Source organism: Glycine soja, chromosome 18 (genome assembly GCF_004193775.1).
Source record: "Glycine soja cultivar W05 chromosome 18, ASM419377v2, whole genome shotgun sequence".
Taxonomy (NCBI): Eukaryota; Viridiplantae; Streptophyta; class Magnoliopsida; order Fabales; family Fabaceae; genus Glycine; species Glycine soja.
In genome coordinates, this window is record NC_041019.1 from 4376980 (window position 1) to 4396036 (window position 19057).

General features: G+C 32.6%; 2 protein-coding genes across 3 annotated transcripts; both read left to right on the forward strand.

Moving 5' to 3' along the window:
* Positions 1-7298: 7298 nt before the first annotated feature.
* On the forward strand, positions 7299-13210 carry LOC114395578. Its single transcript, XM_028357398.1, has 6 exons — positions 7299-7821; positions 8539-8715; positions 9871-9996; positions 10371-10568; positions 11902-12066; positions 12517-13210. The coding sequence occupies exons 1-6, from the start codon at positions 7540-7542 to the stop codon at positions 12886-12888; spliced, it is 1320 nt and encodes a 439-aa protein (XP_028213199.1). The 5' UTR covers positions 7299-7539; the 3' UTR covers positions 12889-13210.
* Positions 13211-15737: 2527 nt separating this feature from the next.
* On the forward strand, positions 15738-17585 carry LOC114395269. 2 transcript variants are annotated; one of them, XM_028357002.1, is made up of 2 exons: positions 15738-16236; positions 16323-17585. In XM_028357002.1, exon 2 carries the CDS (start codon positions 16376-16378, stop codon positions 17336-17338), a length of 963 nt encoding a protein of 320 aa, XP_028212803.1. In that variant the 5' UTR covers positions 15738-16236; positions 16323-16375; the 3' UTR covers positions 17339-17585. The 2 variants fall into 2 exon arrangements, with proteins under 2 accessions (XP_028212803.1, XP_028212804.1); XM_028357003.1 differs by having other exon boundaries at positions 15740-15868; positions 15986-17585.
* Positions 17586-19057: the final 1472 nt, after the last annotated feature.

Here is a 19057-nt window from a genome sequence, read left to right on the forward strand (position 1 = left end):
CAAGAGTGGTTTTTATAAGATTAAATTTACAGATGCTAGTATCATTGTCGGTGGCAGGTTCATTGATAGTTTGTAACGTAAATTTGACAGCTGGTCAATGAATAAATTCTCCATTTAACATTGTAAAAGACTTCTACAGTTTATTTCTAAAAAATTCTCAATACGACAAACTTTATATATTAATTTTAAATAATTTCAATAAATAAATAAATAAATGATATTAAATGCAAGACGTTTTGTTTATTTTTGTGTTGAAAGTCAAGAATTCTCACGTCACAGGTCAGGTTTAGAAGGGTATAACAGTAAAATGCATGAATTGCTAATAAATGATTATTTGTTTAAACTTAAGCATTTCAAGTAAAGTGCTTCTCACCTTAACAACTAAAACTAAACTTTACCAACAAAATATATGTTTTAGATTTAGTTTTAAAAAAATAGCTTGGGACAAGTTCTCACAACTAAAAATTTACAAATTAGCTAGCAACAAAATTTAAAAATTTTGATTTTTGCAACTAATACTACTTTATTGTAAAATATGTATCACTAATCATTTGCCACCAAAAAATTGTATTTCAGTGAATGATTTTTTATTTGTTGTTTCTTATTTTTTTTAGTAGTGCTGATAACTGCGAAATTTGAGTTAATTTGATAGTTAATTTTGACTAAGAATGATTATAATTTCTTCACTTTACCATTGTTTTTAATGAAATAATGAATAAATTAATATCATGGTAATTTTTTACCAGCAAGAATCAAAAGAAGAAAATTTCAAGTGCTTTGAAGGAAAATTGACACAAAAACGTGAAGAAAAAGTTAAAGATTGAGACAGCTCACTTAGCGCACAAGACAGACCCAACGTGTCTCTTTGCTTAGCAGTCAGCTCATGCTTAGTGCGAAGAAGACCTATGAAGAACCTTAAAGGCGCGCTTAATGCAAAAGTCTGCGCTAAGTGCGATGTCTCGTGAAAATTAAGCTACCTTAGGCTTATAAAGGAGTAGGAAGCAAAGGAGAAAGACACCCCGAGACACACGGAAACTCAAGCTCTCTAATGAATACATCCTAAGTCTGAGTATCTTTAATAGGGGAAACTCTCCTTCTATGTCCATTATTCCCTTCTCCTCCTCTATTCATCTCTCTCTTCTTCTATCCACATCAGCCCCTAAAGTGTAAAGTCTCTCATGACATTGAGAGGGTAAATCTCCATTGTTGGCAGCCTAGCAGCCAAATGTCCTTGTAATGTAATCTTTCCTTACTATCTATTTAATGCAATGCTAATTTTTATTGTTTCTTTTTTGTGCTTTATTATTATTGTATGGCCTGATCATCCATGCATTAGTTTTAGGGGTTATACATTAGGAAATGATAATTTCTAAAGAACTAGGAAATGTCATCTAAACAATTCATTGCTAGGGATAAAGTGACTTTGTTTTGTCTCTGCATACATCTTCATACTTCATGCAATTTACTATTCTATCTTTACAAAGGGATTTGAGAGATAATAGATAAATTAGGCTCTTCATCGTGAGAGATCATGGTTGAGTGTCTTAGTAGATGGATGAAAATTGGGAATGCATTAAATAGAGAAAAACATTAAAATTGCATCAAGGGTAGTTAGGCATGCTAGGCCTCAACATATTTTAAATTCTAAATGGACCTTTAATCATCATCTATATTTTCTATCTTTATCATCTTTTAATTTAAATCTTTATCTTATATCCCCGTCTTACACACTTGCTATTCATTGTCTATTCTTTGTAATCTTTTGAAGATTGAAACTGAAACTCTACAGGTAAACATAAGTCATAAGGAAGTACACACATTATCTTTTAAATCTCTTAAGTCTCATGATACTTTTCAGGTGATGGGGATATGATTTTCATAGGAGGGTTTTACTTAAGATTGAGGTACATTGTAAAAGGATAGAATTTTATATTTGGTTATATAGCAAGTTGGTCGTCTAAACTTGACTACTTGAATAAATAATATATTTAATTTTTGATAACGGCTATGTATAGGTATGTTTTGGGATTAAATTATATAGGAATTAATAATTTTTCTCTTATTTTTTTCTTTTTGTGCAAATAATTGGAATTCTAACATCATTTAAGTTTTTGTGCAGAAAATATTAAAAGTTGATGAATTTATTATGCTTAATGAATAATTTGAGCAGGAAAATAAAGTAAATCCCAAGAAGCAAATTGAAGATGTGAAGCTACTCGCTTAACACGTCTCAGGCGTTCAGCGCGATGCACAGGCTCAACGGGAAACGCATGATTAACGCCAAGAATATAATTTTGGAAAGTAAAGGCGCACTTAGCGTGAGACACGCACTGAGCACGAATACCGCCATACTCGTTAAGCATGGTCAGTACGCTTAGTGCGAAGGTTGCGTGAAAAGTAAGCTAATCTGCAACTATAAAAGGAGAGAGAAGAAGGAAAAAACACACAGAAATTTCAAGAGAATACAATTTCTTATAGAAGACAAAGGATAGAAGAAGAAGAAGCAATCATTAGAAGTAATTCATTACCTTCATTCCCTTTCTTATCTATCATTCTTTACTAAATATTTTCCTCTTGCAATTATAAAGCCTCTTATGACAATGAGAAGTTAAACCCCCTTTGTTGAGAACTTGTCGGCCAACTACTTTTCATGTAATTTCTCTTCCTATCTATTTAATATTATTACTTTTGCATTATCCTTTCTTGTGCTTATCACCTATTTGCATGATAAGTTTTTGGGGTAGCGTTGGGAAATATTATTTTCTAATAGAAATGAGAAAAAATATCTAAATAAAGTCATCACTAGGGATAAATTGATTTTTTTTTAGCCTGTTACACATCTCTATTCTTAATGCAATTGAACTATTTTATCTCTGCAAAGGGATTTGGGAGAGAAAATAGATAAATTAGACTCGTTCACTTGAAGGATCTTGGTTAGAGTATATAAGTAGATGTTGGTGTAAATTGGAATAATTATAAATAGAGAAAAATCATTAATATTACATCAAAGAGCAGCTCTGATAGGCTAAGTTCCCAACATTCTCATCTTCTAAATCTAACTTTTATAATATTGGTTTTTCTCATCTTTCCTGTTTTTACATTAGGCTAAGTATTCATTGCACCCTTTTTTAGCCTAATGTAAATTATATAGGCTAATTTCCATACTTGTTAGTGGTGGGGACAAGGATGGGGATGTGAGGGCAGGACATGTACAAGGAACCATATATTGGTCTGCTATGTCTACTTTAGGCTTGCAAAATCTCTCTAAGTTTCACAAAATTTTCATTACACCACTTGAGGAAGTAAGCCTTACCATATTTTTCACTTGACGACCTTTTTGCATATTCAGATAATCATGTGAATAGTAAAATGGGACTTTTAGTGTTAAAATGAATTTATTTTGGATATGATTGTTGATGGTAGGTTCATTTTAAGTTTGTAATATAATATAAAATATGACAACTAATCAATGGTTAAACTCTTCTTTCTAAAAGTGGTAAAAAAATCAGATTTTAGTCAATATAAGAAATCATTATATTTGGCATAATTCCAATAAGTTTGTTAATGTCTTTTTCAAAAAGACAAAGTTAATAGGTGGTATCTCTGGTACATAAATTTTAAATTCGGGTACCAATATACTAAGGGTAAAATTGAAATAATGATAAGATAAAAATAACCCTACAAAATCTCTTAACCCCACCCTATTGACTGTTAGTGCTCTTCGACAAGTGTACTGATTCGCTCAAGTAGTATAAAACGGTAAGATCGAGTATCGTATCCTCAGGGAATTTATTTCACTCAGCCATTGTACATCCAATATGCAAACATTTGTATGGATTAAAAGCAAAGTAAATATCAAGTTGATTTTTGTACTAAAGTCTATTGGAATATAAACTAAATATCTAGAATTTTGGAAGTGAAAACTATCAAGTAAAAAGCGTTGGGTCGTTCTATTGAATTTCTCTTGATGTTAATGTGTATTTTTCTCTATTTAACGTTATCCTAGTGTTCTTATACTGAGAAGCTACTCAAACCAAGATCCCTTTAGTGAATGAGTCTAACTCTCTTTAAACTTCGTCTTTGATCCCTTAACAAACTTAGTCTAAAAGAGTTGAATTAAGTCTCAGCATAATATGAACTAGATTACTGCACTCTATTCCTAGACATACATATTTCTAGCTTGCTCTACCAAGTTCTAAGGCTTTAAAGCATTTCCCAATGCTAAAAATCCTAACTATACATACAAATGAGTGATCAAGCCACAAGCATGTAAAAAAGCATAGATAGAAGCAATGAACACATAAAAATAACATTAAATAGATAGTGAAAGAGTGTTACATCAAGGTTTCAACAGAACTCCCCAACCAAGAGGCTTAGCCTTCCATTACAAGTAATGCAATCCCTCAATACAAGGAAGGAATAGTTTTGAGTGAAAGAAAATGGAAAAGGATGGTTGAGGATGTCTCCTACAACCTCTAAACCCTAGACTTCACTCCTTCTAACCTAAGCTTTCTCAGTTGCCTTCCTTCTGTCTTCTCAGCTTCCTCTTGTGTGCTTTCTCCAACTCCCTATAACTCTCCAAAAAAAACTCTCCTATTTCTGCCAACTTCAATGTTTTAAAGGCTCTTGGACCTTTCAGCTTCCGAAGGCTCGCTAAGCGAGAGTAAGTGAATTTTGGCTTAGCGAGCTAGGCACGCTAAGCGCAAGAAGGGACAACGACCTCGCTGGGCGGACTGGCTGCGTGCTAGGCGAGCACATCTCTGATCCTCTTCTAGGGTTTCCCAACCCATTAAGCGAGTTGTATTCCTTGCTTAGCGGATAACACTCGCTGAGCGGATCTGCCTTGCTGAGCGAGTCATCAGCTACTTGAATCTTCTCATCTTTTGGCCTAAAATTGAAGTGGTTTCAACATTAATTCACAAAATAGGAGTATCTATTCTATAAAATCACACTAAACATAAAAATATGTACAATTCCCACACAAAAAACCATAAATTGGAGGTAAAGCACCATTTTCTAGCAAATATTTAATATAAAACTAACTCATAAATAGCGACTAACAGTGACATATCATGAAAGTCCCCAAAAAACACCATTACTATTATCTTTCGTATCATTGTCCATCCACCATCTCTAATAAGTTACACCACTCCTTGAACCTTAGATAATACACCACTAAATCATGTGGAAATATCAAAACCCTCCACTGAGAACCAATGTGTCTTTGTTGACTTTTGTTGCCAACCTAATCCAACATGCAAAAAAAGCAAGTCATTATCAATAAAACATGGTAACACTGTCTCTCTATTACCTCTCATCAACCTTGTGCTTCTAATAAACCAATTGTACGTATTAGAGAGGAAGGGAACATCAATGATAGGGATGCAATAGAAGGAGTAGGAGTGAAGGTTGATGGGGTTTAGGAAAAGAAATGGGTTGTAATAAAGGATAGGTTGACAATTTTTCCATAGAATTTTTTTAACTCACTGGGGTTGGCCTAATGTGGGATTAGGGTACTATGCATAAGATTATAAGTTCAAACCTTAGTGCAACCATTGTACAGACACACAAAATTATTATTTTTTATTTATAATTATAATAAAAAAAGGTTCAATTCATTAAAAAATACTTGTTTTCTTAAGTTTGAATATGAAATTTAATAAATTGTTTAGCCATTCCTAATGAATTATCCTTTCTATCATTGTCACAAACTCTTATACTATCAAACTTTTAGATGGCTCTAATTGATCCATTAACTCTTAATCATGACATAAATAATGGAAACTCCTCTTATTTACCCTAGTATGTCTATACATGATAAAACAATCCATTCAAGCTTATCCTACCATCACTCCCCTGAAAACATACCATTTTGGCTCATCTTGCCATCAACGCGCTGTAAACGGGGTGAGCTAATTGACCCACTTAGTGTATATGGTGGAAAAGTAAAATCTAAAAAGAACTATAAAATAAAAAACATTATCAAAAAAAATAATTTTAGACTTCTACTAATTAGTATATCTTTTATGTATCCACTTAATATTTTTAACCACCTTATTCCACCTAATTCATTGATAATTTGTAAACTTAAATACACCAAAATGTAATAAAAACTCAAAATCTTACACTATTTTTTATGATTTGTTACTTAATTAAACAAAATTGTTAATATGAAGGAATCAATGTTATGAGAATTGAACTTGTCTATTAGGTCAATGAGTTATTGGTTGAACCAATACATCACTAGTTGAACCACATGAACATTAACATGAAAAATATATAAAATATATTATATTTGTATTGTATATTCAAATGTAAATGTAACTTAGCGGTACTTGTTAAGTTAATAAATATTTTATTCTTGCATTAAAAAGTTGTTTTCCGTGTTTCCTGTCCAAAACTTTAAAAATTGGAAACAAATTAAAAATAAGGTGACAATTTTATAATAAAGAGAAAAAACAAAAAATATCATAAAATAAAAGTGCAAGTAAACGCCTTCTCATGAAAATAACTTTGTGAAAAACAAGTAAAAATTATATGGAAATAATATTTTTCAAAATCTTATTTTTTAAATAACAAATCAAACATAAAAAGCAAACATTTTCCACTTTATATTCTTGAGAAACCATATATTTCCCTCATTCCAAACATGTGAAATATTCCCATAGATGGATGAAAATTTATTACCTTATCACATTGGGTTGTTAAAGTCTTAGAGGTATTATAAGAATAAATAATAATTTTTTTGTCATTTTTTTATTTCTCTTAAATTAAATAATTTTATTTTTACTTTATTTTTGTCATATTTTTAGTCTATGTATTTCTTTTTGATTTTTATCCATCGTGTGTTTTTATCTATTTTTTCCTTCAAATACCAGGAAGAAATGTGAAATTATAAAGTAATAAAATATGTTTTATTCTTAATTATGGTCCCTTTTATAAAAAAATAAATAATTCTATTATTTTGATTCTAATTATAAGAATCTTGAACTCACTTTAAGATATATTATTTGCTAATTTTTTTTACATTTTAAATTTATTGTGAAAGATGTTGATTTATTCTTAGTACAACCCCATATTTATTGACTTATTAATCATCTGGTGAAAAAAAATCAAAGTTAAATTCTTTATAATGTTATCAAATATTATTACTATTTTTTAAGAATATTTTTGAAATAATTTAAATTTATAATATTATTAATTAATTAATAAATTATTATGGAGGCACTAAAAGACAAAAGACAAAGAAAGATGAAGACGCAGACACTATATATCATATATGTGATATCCCATTTTTTATTGCATTTAAAAAATAAATTTAATTCGATAAACGCTGTCACACCCACGCAGTCACTGTGCTGCGTTTCATCATTCGGCGGTGGTTCGCGATCGGATCGGGATTCGAGGGCGGAACGAAGTAGATTCTGGAGGCACCGACACGGTGGCGCTAGCTCCGTTCGTTCGTTTTGGTGCTTTTTTTTTTTTTTTTTTTACAGTGATTCGGTCGATCCAGAAAATCGACGGTGATTGATTGGAACGATGGCGTATCGACGGAGACAGCAGCAAGGGTTTTCGAAGCCTTCTTTTTCGACGTTTGAAGAAGAAACGACTCGGAACCCTAACAACCCCTTTCCGCTGCCGAACGACGACGTTGAAGGTTCCGCTTCGTCGTCGTCTTCGTCTTCGCTTGCTGCGAAAGCTATTAGAGCTTCTTCGGCCCGTCGCGACTCTTCGCTGTCCTCTCTCTACGGTCTCTCCTCTGCTTCTTCTTCTCCGGTTTCTTCTTCTCAACCTACTCCAACTCCTCCTCCTTCTTCCAAGGTATCTCTCTCTCTCTCTAGAAATTTTGAAAATTCGATGGATTTAGAGTGTAATAAACTAATATATTCCCCTGTTCGTGTTTAATTTGTGTGTTGTGTATTGGTTGTGAGGTTTCTATGGGATAGGGTTTATTTAATAAAGTTTCTATTTCACATTGCAATTGCAACTTGGGCAATGTGAAAATGGTATCAAATCGACTTAAGCAAAATTAGTCCAAAACTGATTTCAAGTGTTGACTTAACATTAACTCTGCCAAGTGTCACTGTCAACTTCACATCCTTAGAATACCTTCATATCAGCAATTTTTGGCCTTTAGGGTTGCAGTGTTTTTGTATAGCTCTGTATTTTACTGAGGATGTCTTCTCGTCTTTTTCATAATTCTCTCTCGTTTGATGAATTCTTTTATTAGATGTTTGCCTAGATGTTAAATCTACTTCTTTTAATTGTTGATATCTGTATAATTCCAGTTCCAAATTTTATTCATACTTAGAAGTAGAAACTGGATGAAATATCTGCTACGTGTATCTGTTATAATTAATGCTGTTTTTTCTTATATGTGTGTGAAGTGCATTGAAGGTTGGAAATGCATTTTCAGATATATGCTTACTTTCTCTCTGTTTCCTTTAATTGGTATTCTTTGGATTTAGCTGAACGTATCATTCTGTTGATTCAAAATGGTGGTGCCATGTTGCTAAATGTGGTGCTTTGTATATGTAGGATTCAAGACCCTATGAATATACATCTATGAAGAACATGAATGAGTCCAAGAATGGATTTTGGGGTGTTCTGGCCAGAAAAGCCAAATCAATTATTGAGGATGATAATGTACCCCAGCAATCTGAAATGTCTGGGACTGGGAGGTCCCAATTTCCTGGTGTAGCATCTAGGAGCAAGGTGAGTGTAGAAATTAGAATTATATCTCAAATTCTCAGCAGAGATGCTGCTTTGTATGTTATGTCTGGAAAATAAAACTAAGTTTGATATGATTTCATTGATTTGAAACTTTTTTGAATGAGGTCATTATTTTGGAAGGCTAATGTAGATTAATCATTGAAAATAATCATATTCTAGTCAAATCTGTAGTTTTTAACTGCGGCCGCTTTTGATTGAAATAATGGTCATCTCTTTTGGTTTAGTGTGCATGAGTAAAAATACCTTTTTTGGTTCTGGAACCATGCTATTTGGTGCTGTTTTATGGGGACAATTTTGGAATTTGCCTCCACTTTCATATAACCAAATCAAATCAGAAATCCCATTCCCTCCCCTCACTTGCATGCCCTGTCTACTCAGTAAGGAATTCCAACCCTTCTCTCCGACAAAGACCCACATTCTCCAGCAAGATTTCTGACATCACGCAGCATTTTCTGGCCATTTACAGGCAAGCTTGTAACTGTTCTGGCAACCAAAAATCTTTGCCATATGTGGGCTTTTCCTAGTATTTTATTGTTAACTATTGTTATGATGTTTTCGCTTGATTTGTCTATTCATCAAATCAATAATAGTTCTTTTTATAATATGTATGGTCTTGGACCATAAATAATGATCTTTCTTTAGATCTCAAGTTCAAAATAGTGGTTATCCTGCCATCAACTATTCCACTATGGCACTATGGCATTTTTGCAGTCAGCCACTCTGCCACTGTGTGGGATTGACTGTTATGGACACACTTCTTGCACACTTGCATGTTAAAGGCTAGTCTGCCAGAGAGTCTAATTATTTATTTACTTTTAAATTGAAACAAAAGGTTTGTCCATATCAGATAAAACAGAAGAAGGGGAAGTACAAATAAAAGATGGATAAGGAATCCTACAAAGTACATCAGAGAACCCAAGGAAAAAAAATGCTGCAAAACTGCCCAATCTGTGTTTGAAATGGCAACTCTGTTGAGATAACTGATAACTATTAGCAGAACACCAAAGAGGGGAAATATATATACACTTCAATTTTCTGAATTTGAAATGTTGTGATATTCTTTCATTGGACTAGCAATAGCTGCCTGTTCATTATTTTTCGAACTGTAAAATTGGATGCTGTTTTCATTCTTTGTAGTTCCAAAATTCAAATCACTTAGAGGATAGCAATCTCAAAAGGGACGGTCCATCATTTATAAAGGGATTGGATGCTATCACATCTTCTCTTACTCATATTGGTGGTACCATTGGTAAATCCTTGGAGGTGAGCTTTGATACCAGCATTTTTGCTTATGTATGTGTATCTCTCCTGTGTAATTATAATTGTTGTTCTTTACTTAGTGTCTTCCATCTTTGAAAATGTATTTGATATTTAGATCTATATTAGCATTCTTAGTTGTGGTCAGGATGATGTATGTGTCCTTTTATTTCTAGTTTAGATTTTTTTACTTGTGCATTTGCCTTTTGGGCTTGGGCCTTGGGCCTATGTAGATAGGAATGGGAATGTATTGTCGTGGGTTGTTGGTTATATTATTTCTTGTCAGGCTTCAAATACAAATTTCTCTTTCTCTCACCTTCTCCCTCCCCAAAAGGATGTGTTGTGATCTTCTTATCACCTGTGCTAATTCACTTGTGCAGGAAGGTTTAACAATTGTTGAGAATCGGACTTCAGATATCATTCAGGAAACTCGTAAACATATTAAGAAGAAGCCTGGAAACTCTGTAGGACAAAATCAGGAGACAAACCATTCTACTACATTGCATCAATCCCAACTGCGGAACCAGATGTCACCGAAGCAAACAGACCAAGAACTTCAACTGAAGGCATCTCGCGACGTAAGGTGGCAACTGTGTATCACTTTTTTATGTGGTAAAAGTAACTGCATGGTTAAGTTGTGCAGCATCAAAAGTGTTCAACATTCTAACTCTTTAAGTTTTTTTTTTCTTTTTTTTTTTAGATTTTCTGTTCCATTTTTACTTGTGTTCTTAAAATATACTGCATAAATATTTGTTTGTCTATAAATATCTTGCTTTATCAGATTCAGTTGATCAAATAATTGAGATATGATTGGAGAATTTTGAATGTATTCATTTATTGAAGCTTCTATCTTAGGATTCATGGAAATCAACACATGGGGTGTGAAGATACAATTTGATAATGTACATGATGTGGAGACAATCACATCAAAAATACATTTATCGATGAAACTCTTTTTATCCTTTTAAATTCCAAAATTACAAATTGATGTGTTGGTGACTTGGTGTGTTGTGTTAACTGTTGAGTAACCATGTCAATCAAGTGACATTTGAAATTTGAATCTGAAATGTGTCAATTTTTTAAAAATTTTGCAATGATTATTCAGTTTGGACAAAGATTCAGTAGTGCATCAGCTAGTTTTTTCTAAAACAATTATTTTTCACAAACAGTTATGTGTTTCTTACAGATGAACTTGTTTTATGAAATGTCTAGCTAAAAACAAAAAAGAGGGAGAAGATATTTCTATAGAAGGGTACCCTTGATGCTCAAACTTCAAAGGATTGTAAAGTTAGTGTTTTTTAAGTTGTATTATCTCTTTAGTACTCTTCAACTTGCCATGCTTTTATGTTTGTGATTCCATAATGATGCTTATGTCCTTAGTTTCCATTGAATATCTCTTCTCACCTTCTAAATTCTAATCACTAATTCCATCTCCCCCAAAATTAATTTGCAAACCTATAATCATTTATAAAAAAAACTTTGGTGCCCTAAAGCTTGAACATGACCATAATTTTGTTAGGTCAGTCTTATGGACATTACAGCCGAAGCAAAGAGTAATGCCAAACTAATACTTTGGTGTTACTTTTCAGGTTTCTCTCAACTCATTATTTTGCCTTTACTATTGTATAGCATGTGTTGGATTCTTTCAATAACACATTATTTTTTGTATTTCCTTTTGTGTACTTTTAAAGATAAAATATCATGTTTAGTATTCTTGATTTATATATTTCCCCCTTTCCCCAAAGAAAAAAAGTTGATTTCCAGTATGTTCGTTTCATAATCAGAAAATGTCAAACCTTATGACAAACTTATTCCTAGCATGGTACCAAGCTGATATCATCTACCTGCTTCTATGATATATCTTAATCTTCTCAATGGGATGCATCGTTTGCATTTTGGTTTATGTCACAGGTTGCAATGGCAATGGCTGCCAAAGCAAAACTACTTCTTCGGGAGTTGAAGACTGTCAAAGCTGATCTGGCTTTTGCAAAGGATCGATGTGCTCAGCTAGAGGAAGAAAATAAAATCCTCCGTGAGAATCGGGAAAGGGGAGATAGCCATGATGATGATGATTTGGTATGGATATTGTCTCCTTTTATTACTTTTTTTTTTTTGTTTTTATTTCATTAGTTCTTGTATGCATCTTTCACTGACATACAGAAGGTTATCACTTATCATCTGATGTTTGTTTCTCATATTTTATGTCTCCCCTATGATAGAAATGCCTCTTTTTTTTCCAAACTCATTTTGTAAGCAGAGTTATCAATTACTTATGTTTTGGTTTTGAATTATAGTATGCCTTTTATGACATGGTGCCTAATAAACTCCTCAAATTCTTGGCACATAAGGGTAAAGCTGCTTATTTTTAACTCACTTCAAACGCTGTAATGGTGGGAGCCTTGTGCATTGATTTGATTATGATATTTAACTCACATTGAGACCTCATGGAAAGTGTACTATGAATATACTTTTATTCTCATTTCACCAAAACTCCTATATTTTTTCATGATAGTGTTTCCATTACAGATACGACTTCAACTTGAATCTCTTCTAGCTGAAAAAGCTCGCCTGGCACACGAGAACTCGGTTTATGCCCGTGAGAATCGCTTTCTAAGGGAGGTTGTCGAGTATCACCAACTTACAATGCAGGATGTTGTCTACCTTGACGAGAGCAATGAGGAAGTCACTGAAGTTAACCCTCTTAACCTTCCCCCAGTGCCTAATATGGCCCTGGATTCTATTACTCCATCTGCAACCTCCCTTTTGCATTCTCCTGAACCGAACCTTGGCATGGCTTCAGAATTAACAAGAGGCACCTCATCTACTATATCTGGAAAAGATGCAAAGAGTAATGAGATTACTATAAAGGATTCACGGAGTTCTGAAGCGACTAGATAACTCTTCTGTCACAGGACATGATGCAAAATAACATGAAATTCTTCTGTTACAACTTACAATGGTGATGCACCGCGTTTTGATGCTTCATTTGTTATTATTTGTGTGCTGCTCGTTTCATGTATCGTGGGTGACATTACCTTGATGTAATTGTGTACCGTATATTGTGTAACTCGAGTTTTATTTATTTATTTTTTCCATTATATCAGCATACGTTTATTTGCAAGTGTCTGTATAGCAATACTTGTCAAAAAAAGTTTGTGTATCATTACAGTCACTTGTTGACTATTTCTATTTATTTTATCGTCACTCTTATACCATCAAATTTGTATTTTATCTATCACATTCACACTATTTATTTCATTTTTCTTAGACCGAATCCAAATCTCTATGGCAAAAAATTTACAAGTTTAGCGCAATTTTCTAATTGAAGATATTTTAAGAAGAAAGAAAACAGCGTGAGGCGTGAGAATGGACAAAGCGTTCTTTCGTAAGTCGAATCCATACATTCGTTTGAGCATCATAATGATGTGAAGCATGAGTAACCGAGAGAGTTTCGTTTTTCTTTCTGTTTTGTTTTGTACTGAAGTTTTGTGATCACAGATATTCACGTGTGTGGATATTCTAGACCCTTCCGTTGCAATTTATACAGTTTTACCTTTATTTTTACACAAGACTCAGTGATTAAAGCCTGTGACTCATTTACCTTCATTTTTCCGGTGTCAAATGACTTTTGTGACAAAAGTTATTCTACCGAAGCATCATTTGTTGAATCTGTATTGAAATGTGTATTACAGTAATTTCAATTACAAATTAAATATACACATAAAGATGTACCTAAATGTTAAAAGTGTATTTTTAATTTAACTTATTTAAATTTGATAATATATTAATAGTTATTTATTTTTGTGGAAAAAACTTAGTTTAAAAGAAATTTTTTCTTTACTAAGATATATATTCTTTTCTGGACTTACAAATAAATTTAATTGATTTATATGCTAATTAAAGAATAATTAATATTATTTAATTTATTAATCATATTTAAAAATAATCTTTTTCTTAAACTGTCGTTCATTAGAGCTTGACATCAGTAATAAAACATGTTAAATGGAAGTAGAATCTTAATTTAATGAATATTTAGGAGATAATATAATTAGATAGAATAAAATTAGTTACGATTTATTTATATTTTGATCAATCATTTATGATATTTTTTTGTTTATAATTGAGTCCGAAAAGAATTTATGTTTTTTTAGTTACTATTTCGTGTGCTGATGATCCATCAATTTTTATTTTTTTTTTGGTTTTCTTAGCAATATGAGATAATTCTTATCTATACATCAATTCTGGAAATTATAGTAAACAGTAAAATATTTAATAATTCATTCAGATTCTGGTATTTACTATTTATTTTGAATAAAAAATTACGTATCACAACAGTATTGAAAGATACCTATTACAGTATTATAGATTCTAGACGCAACTTTAAGGCTCTCGAGATATTCTTGACTTGTCTTAGTTCTATACGGAGATTGAAAACTGTATCTGGTGCTTGATTATGTATGTCAACCATTTTTTTTATAGTGCCTTTTCTAAAATCAAAATCAAAATCCTTGTCAATTTTCAAGTGTTGAACACTTAAAGGAGAAGTCCCATCAGCAACCACGAACCAATAAACTCTGAAAAAAACAACAGAAAAGAAAAAAAAATGTCCAATTGTTTGAAGAATAAAGTTGAAGGAAAAGATAATTTCAGGAGGACCAGCACTGTATGACACAGGTTTATGATCGCTGTCAGCTCTTAAAAATTTAATTCCATATTAAGTTTTTATTAATGTTCAATACTTGTTGATCCAATTGCTTAACTTTGTCACATTCGTTTTTTTTCCTATTTAGGCAGTTGAAGAAAGCCACCAAGACAGGAAGTTAGTTGTGGCATTGACTATTATCTGTGTGCCATAATGCCATTAAATCACAGTTGCAATTACCAGCTATTTGCACCTCTACCAATGTAACAAGTTCACATGCTTTGTACCTTCTTGATTTGACACCCCCAATTTGCAATGCTTTTCACCTTTTCCCCTCACTTTTCCTTCAAGGATTTTATTGTATCCATTTTTTTAACCACCATTATTAAAAAATTTGCCTCTTCCATGAGATTTCTCAAATATTTTTATAACTTTTAATCTTTAAAAAACAAAAATCCTTAGTTAAAAAATAAAAAGTATAAAAATTAAAAATCCTAAGTTCTAATGTCTTTGGATTAAATCAATCTTAAGTTTAAAACTTAATCACAGTTATGGTTTTGACATCCAGTCTGGATTGCCCGGTTCAATTCAGAACCACTTGTTCAACTTTTTCTAAAAATCAATATATCCTTTAAAATTGTTTTTTCTTTAAAAAACTTTCAAAATAATGTTGTTTTAGTTTTAAAAAAAATATTATAACTAGTGACATTTTTAAGTGAAATTTACTTTTTATTATTAATAATTTATCGTTTATGTATATTATGTTATTTTTTGTTTAATATTACTAAGATATTATATTAAAATATTGAATAAAATTATTTTATTAAAACTGGTTTAGTCTGATTGAACCATTGATGACCGATTCGATTATGTGAACATTGATCACAACTAATTCATAATGTTTAAAAAAACAAAAATCTAAGCTATATAATTATGGAAAATATTAAATAGTGAAAAAACTAGAACTACAATTTTTTTAAACAATAAATATATCTAGAGAACAGATAAAGGCTAAGATGTCTGAATAAAAAAATATATATATGACTGAATCAAAAGATAAAGATGTACCAAAACATATACATAAACAGAAAAGCAATCCAGGTAAATTGTAAAATAAGGTAAGTTAGGGGTCCCCATAAAGCTCAAAACAAAACAAAATAGCAGAAGGGAGGAATGTGCATGCATTAACATGTATATTACTGTGAGCATTCCCCTTCCCAATCTCAAACGGCAAAGGTGCCCCCTACATTTCCTTATTCTCACATGATATTTTTCCAATTTGTTAATCTTGCTTTCTTTTCTCTACCCATTTTTTTTTTCTTTCCCCCCCTCATTTTTTCCTTCTTCAACCAGATTCTAGAAGAAAGATGTGCCCATTTCTGCTTACTTAAATCTCAAACACAAAACCGAATCTTTGACAACAATTTCGAGATTTTCCCACCAACCCACCCCAGCAAAGCACCTGGTCGCTTCAAAGATTTTATTTTTAGTTCTTGGGGTGGGGTTTCCACCGTTTTTTCCTTTCACCATTGGCATCTGCAGCATCACTCAATTGCACAAACAGAATGGTCAACACTTTATGGTCACTTTGTGTGGTTTGAACTGTAAAGTCTCTCTTTCTCTCACTCACTTTTTTCTCTCTCTATGTTGCATTCTTTTGTGTGGCTTAGTCTCTGGCTGTGTCTTTCAGTGTTAGATTCTTGGTGGGTTTAGTTTAATTTTGACTGAACGAATGAGATCTTGATGAGGGTTGGAACCAGTTTCCTTGCACTGCTCTCATTGTTGCCGTTGCTTCTTTCTCCGCAATTTTCAAGTGCTCAGCTTCCACCTGACACTGACATCTCATCACGCACCCTTGATGCCATTCTCCAAGATTGTGCCTTTAAGGCATTTTTGAGGCCAAAAACTGGGGTACCCTATGGTGGCCAAGTTCCCAGAAGCCTAAATGGAATTAGAGTTTCAGCAATGAGGCTTAGGAGTGGTAGTTTGAGGACCAGAGGTGTTGAAAAATACAAAGAGTTTCAGATCCCAATTGGGGTTGTTGAGCAACCTTATGTGGAGAGGCTTGTTTTGGTGTACCATAACTTAGGCAATTGGTCTGAGAAGTTTTACCCTTTGCCTGGTTACACATATTTGGCTCCTGTTTTAGGTCTAATGCCATATAGTGGTGCCAATTTGTCTGCTTCTGAGTTGCCTGAATTGGACATAAGAGCTTCTGATAAGCCAATTTTGATCAACTTCCCTCATGTGAAATCAGCACCATTAGGGTCAGTGCCCAAGTGTGTGTACTTTGATCTACATGGTTCAGTGCAATTTGACATCCTATTACATGGGAATGTTTGTTCAACAGTCCAACAAGGGCACTTCTCAATTGTTGTGGAGTCTAATGCCCCTTCCCCAGCACCTGCTGCTGCGGCTGTGGCTGCGGCTGCGGCTGCTGATGTTAGGAAAAGTGGTAGTGGGAGGAACAAGTCCAAGGTGTGGGTAATTGTTGCATCTTTGGTTGGTGGATGCCTCTTGTTGATCATGTTGAGTCTTTTGGTTGCTAAAGTGAGGAGAACAAAACAAGGGATGAAGATTCAGCAATTGGAATGGGCAGCTGAGAGCAATGAAACTTTGCAGATAGCATCTATTGGGGGCACCAAAGCACCATTGGCAGTAGGGACTCGCACAAGACCAACAATTGAAAATGATTACATACCTTAGATTTGAGGGATTCTTGTAGGACCAATTTTTTTCACTTTTTTGTTTTCTTGTTTGGTGTTGTAATTTTTGTGTTCATAATGAGTTAAAAAAAATGCTTTCCTTGTCTAATTGTCTTGTTCAGAAATTCAGTTTCATTGGTTTAGTTTGGTATGATTTCAATGAACCTAAAAAGACAAGGTTTTATAGAGCCCTCATTTCTCTCATCTTTGATCTGTTTGTCAGCTATGAATTCCATTGTGTTGATTTAGCCGTTTGTGGACTCACTAAAATAGTAGAATCCAGAAAGTTAAATAATTGTGATCGATGTATGCAAAAATATTCTCGCATATGCGTAAGAATATCTCCTATGTTGTTGTCTCCTAAGCACTCAGTTGATGTCGTAAGCTTTTTTATTTTAAAAAGAAGTGAAATTCATGCGCCTTGGCCAAACTATCTTCATTGAAAGCTTGCACCTCAAAACCTGGCCCCAATATACATCACAAAGAATTGAGATAAGACAAAATTCGCGTGGTTCTCATATAAGAATGGTATTAATTTTTATTTTTTTTTATAAAACATAAAACTTAAGGGTCGGACTCTATGCCTCCATGTCAAAAGATTTGCCCCACCTGAAAATCTACCACTTTTTTTGTTCGAGCGTTTGCTTTATTGAATTTTAATGGAAGACAGAAAATATATATTCTGATTTTTGTTCTAAGTTTTTTTTAAAAAAATTGGGGATTATTGATTCTTGAGAATGGTATAATTTTTTTTATCATGTTTTCTTACACTTATATTCCCATCATGAGAGTGGAAAAGAATGTGAAAATTTATTGGTTAATACACATGTAACTTTTTTATTTAAATTAATTTTAATTTTAAAAACTATACCCATATTATAATGTAATCAAATATTTTTTTAAAATACCTGATAATTGTATTTCCATCTTATATTCTTGGGAATAATATTTTTAGAAATGTAAAAAGATTTCATAAAACAAATGTTTCCTTGTACAAAAGAGAGGAGTTAACCTTAATCATACAATTATACATCAACAATTAATATTGTTTTAATTAATTTTAATAATTTTTAAGAGAATTAATTTTTATCTTAATAACAATTTAGATTCACTCTTACAAATTACAATACTCTTGTCTCTCACATGACACGCTTTCTCTTTTTCTTTCTCTCTATATATCCTTATGTGATGTACAACATATACTCATCTGATTTATTCTTTAGTGAAGCTTCTATCTGTCTTTTTTTATGCATGCTCAAATCACTTCAATTGAGATTTTACTATTTTTTTTAATAATAGATGTTATAGCAACTTTTTATCGAATCCAACATTTCTATCCCTAAGTGCTTAGTGCATTTTCCTTTTCATATTTTTTTCCATAATGCCCTTTTATTGTAGAAAATTGAAACAACTGCAAAATGTTTCCACTCCCCCCTAATTGCCAATTTATCGTCCAAGAACTCTCACCCTTTAATTCCTCCTGAAACTCTTGGTGATTGAAAGAGAGGGTGGTGTTGTAATTTCCAATATTATGACACCTATTTTATTTTTTCGCATCATCAAACTGCACTTAACACTGCCGTTCTCTTCTCATCCTCTCTCTCACACACACAAGTTAGTCTCGGTTGCATCTATGCACACATTATCGTTCCTTTCTCTCATCTTCAGTTTCTAAATCTATATTCCAATGCAAAACCATCATTCAGTTTCTAAATCTATA

Coding starts and splice junctions, on each gene's coding strand:
- LOC114395578 (XM_028357398.1), top strand. CDS start 7,540: ATGGCGTATCGACGGAGACAGCAGCAAGGGTTTTCGAAGCCTTCTTTT. Junction 8,716..9,870: donor GTGTAGCATCTAGGAGCAAG/GTGAGTGTAGAA, acceptor CATTCTTTGTAG/TTCCAAAATTCAAATCACTT. Junction 10,569..11,901: donor AACTGAAGGCATCTCGCGAC/GTAAGGTGGCAA, acceptor TTTATGTCACAG/GTTGCAATGGCAATGGCTGC.
- LOC114395269 (XM_028357002.1), top strand. CDS start 16,376: ATGAGGGTTGGAACCAGTTTCCTTGCACTGCTCTCATTGTTGCCGTTG.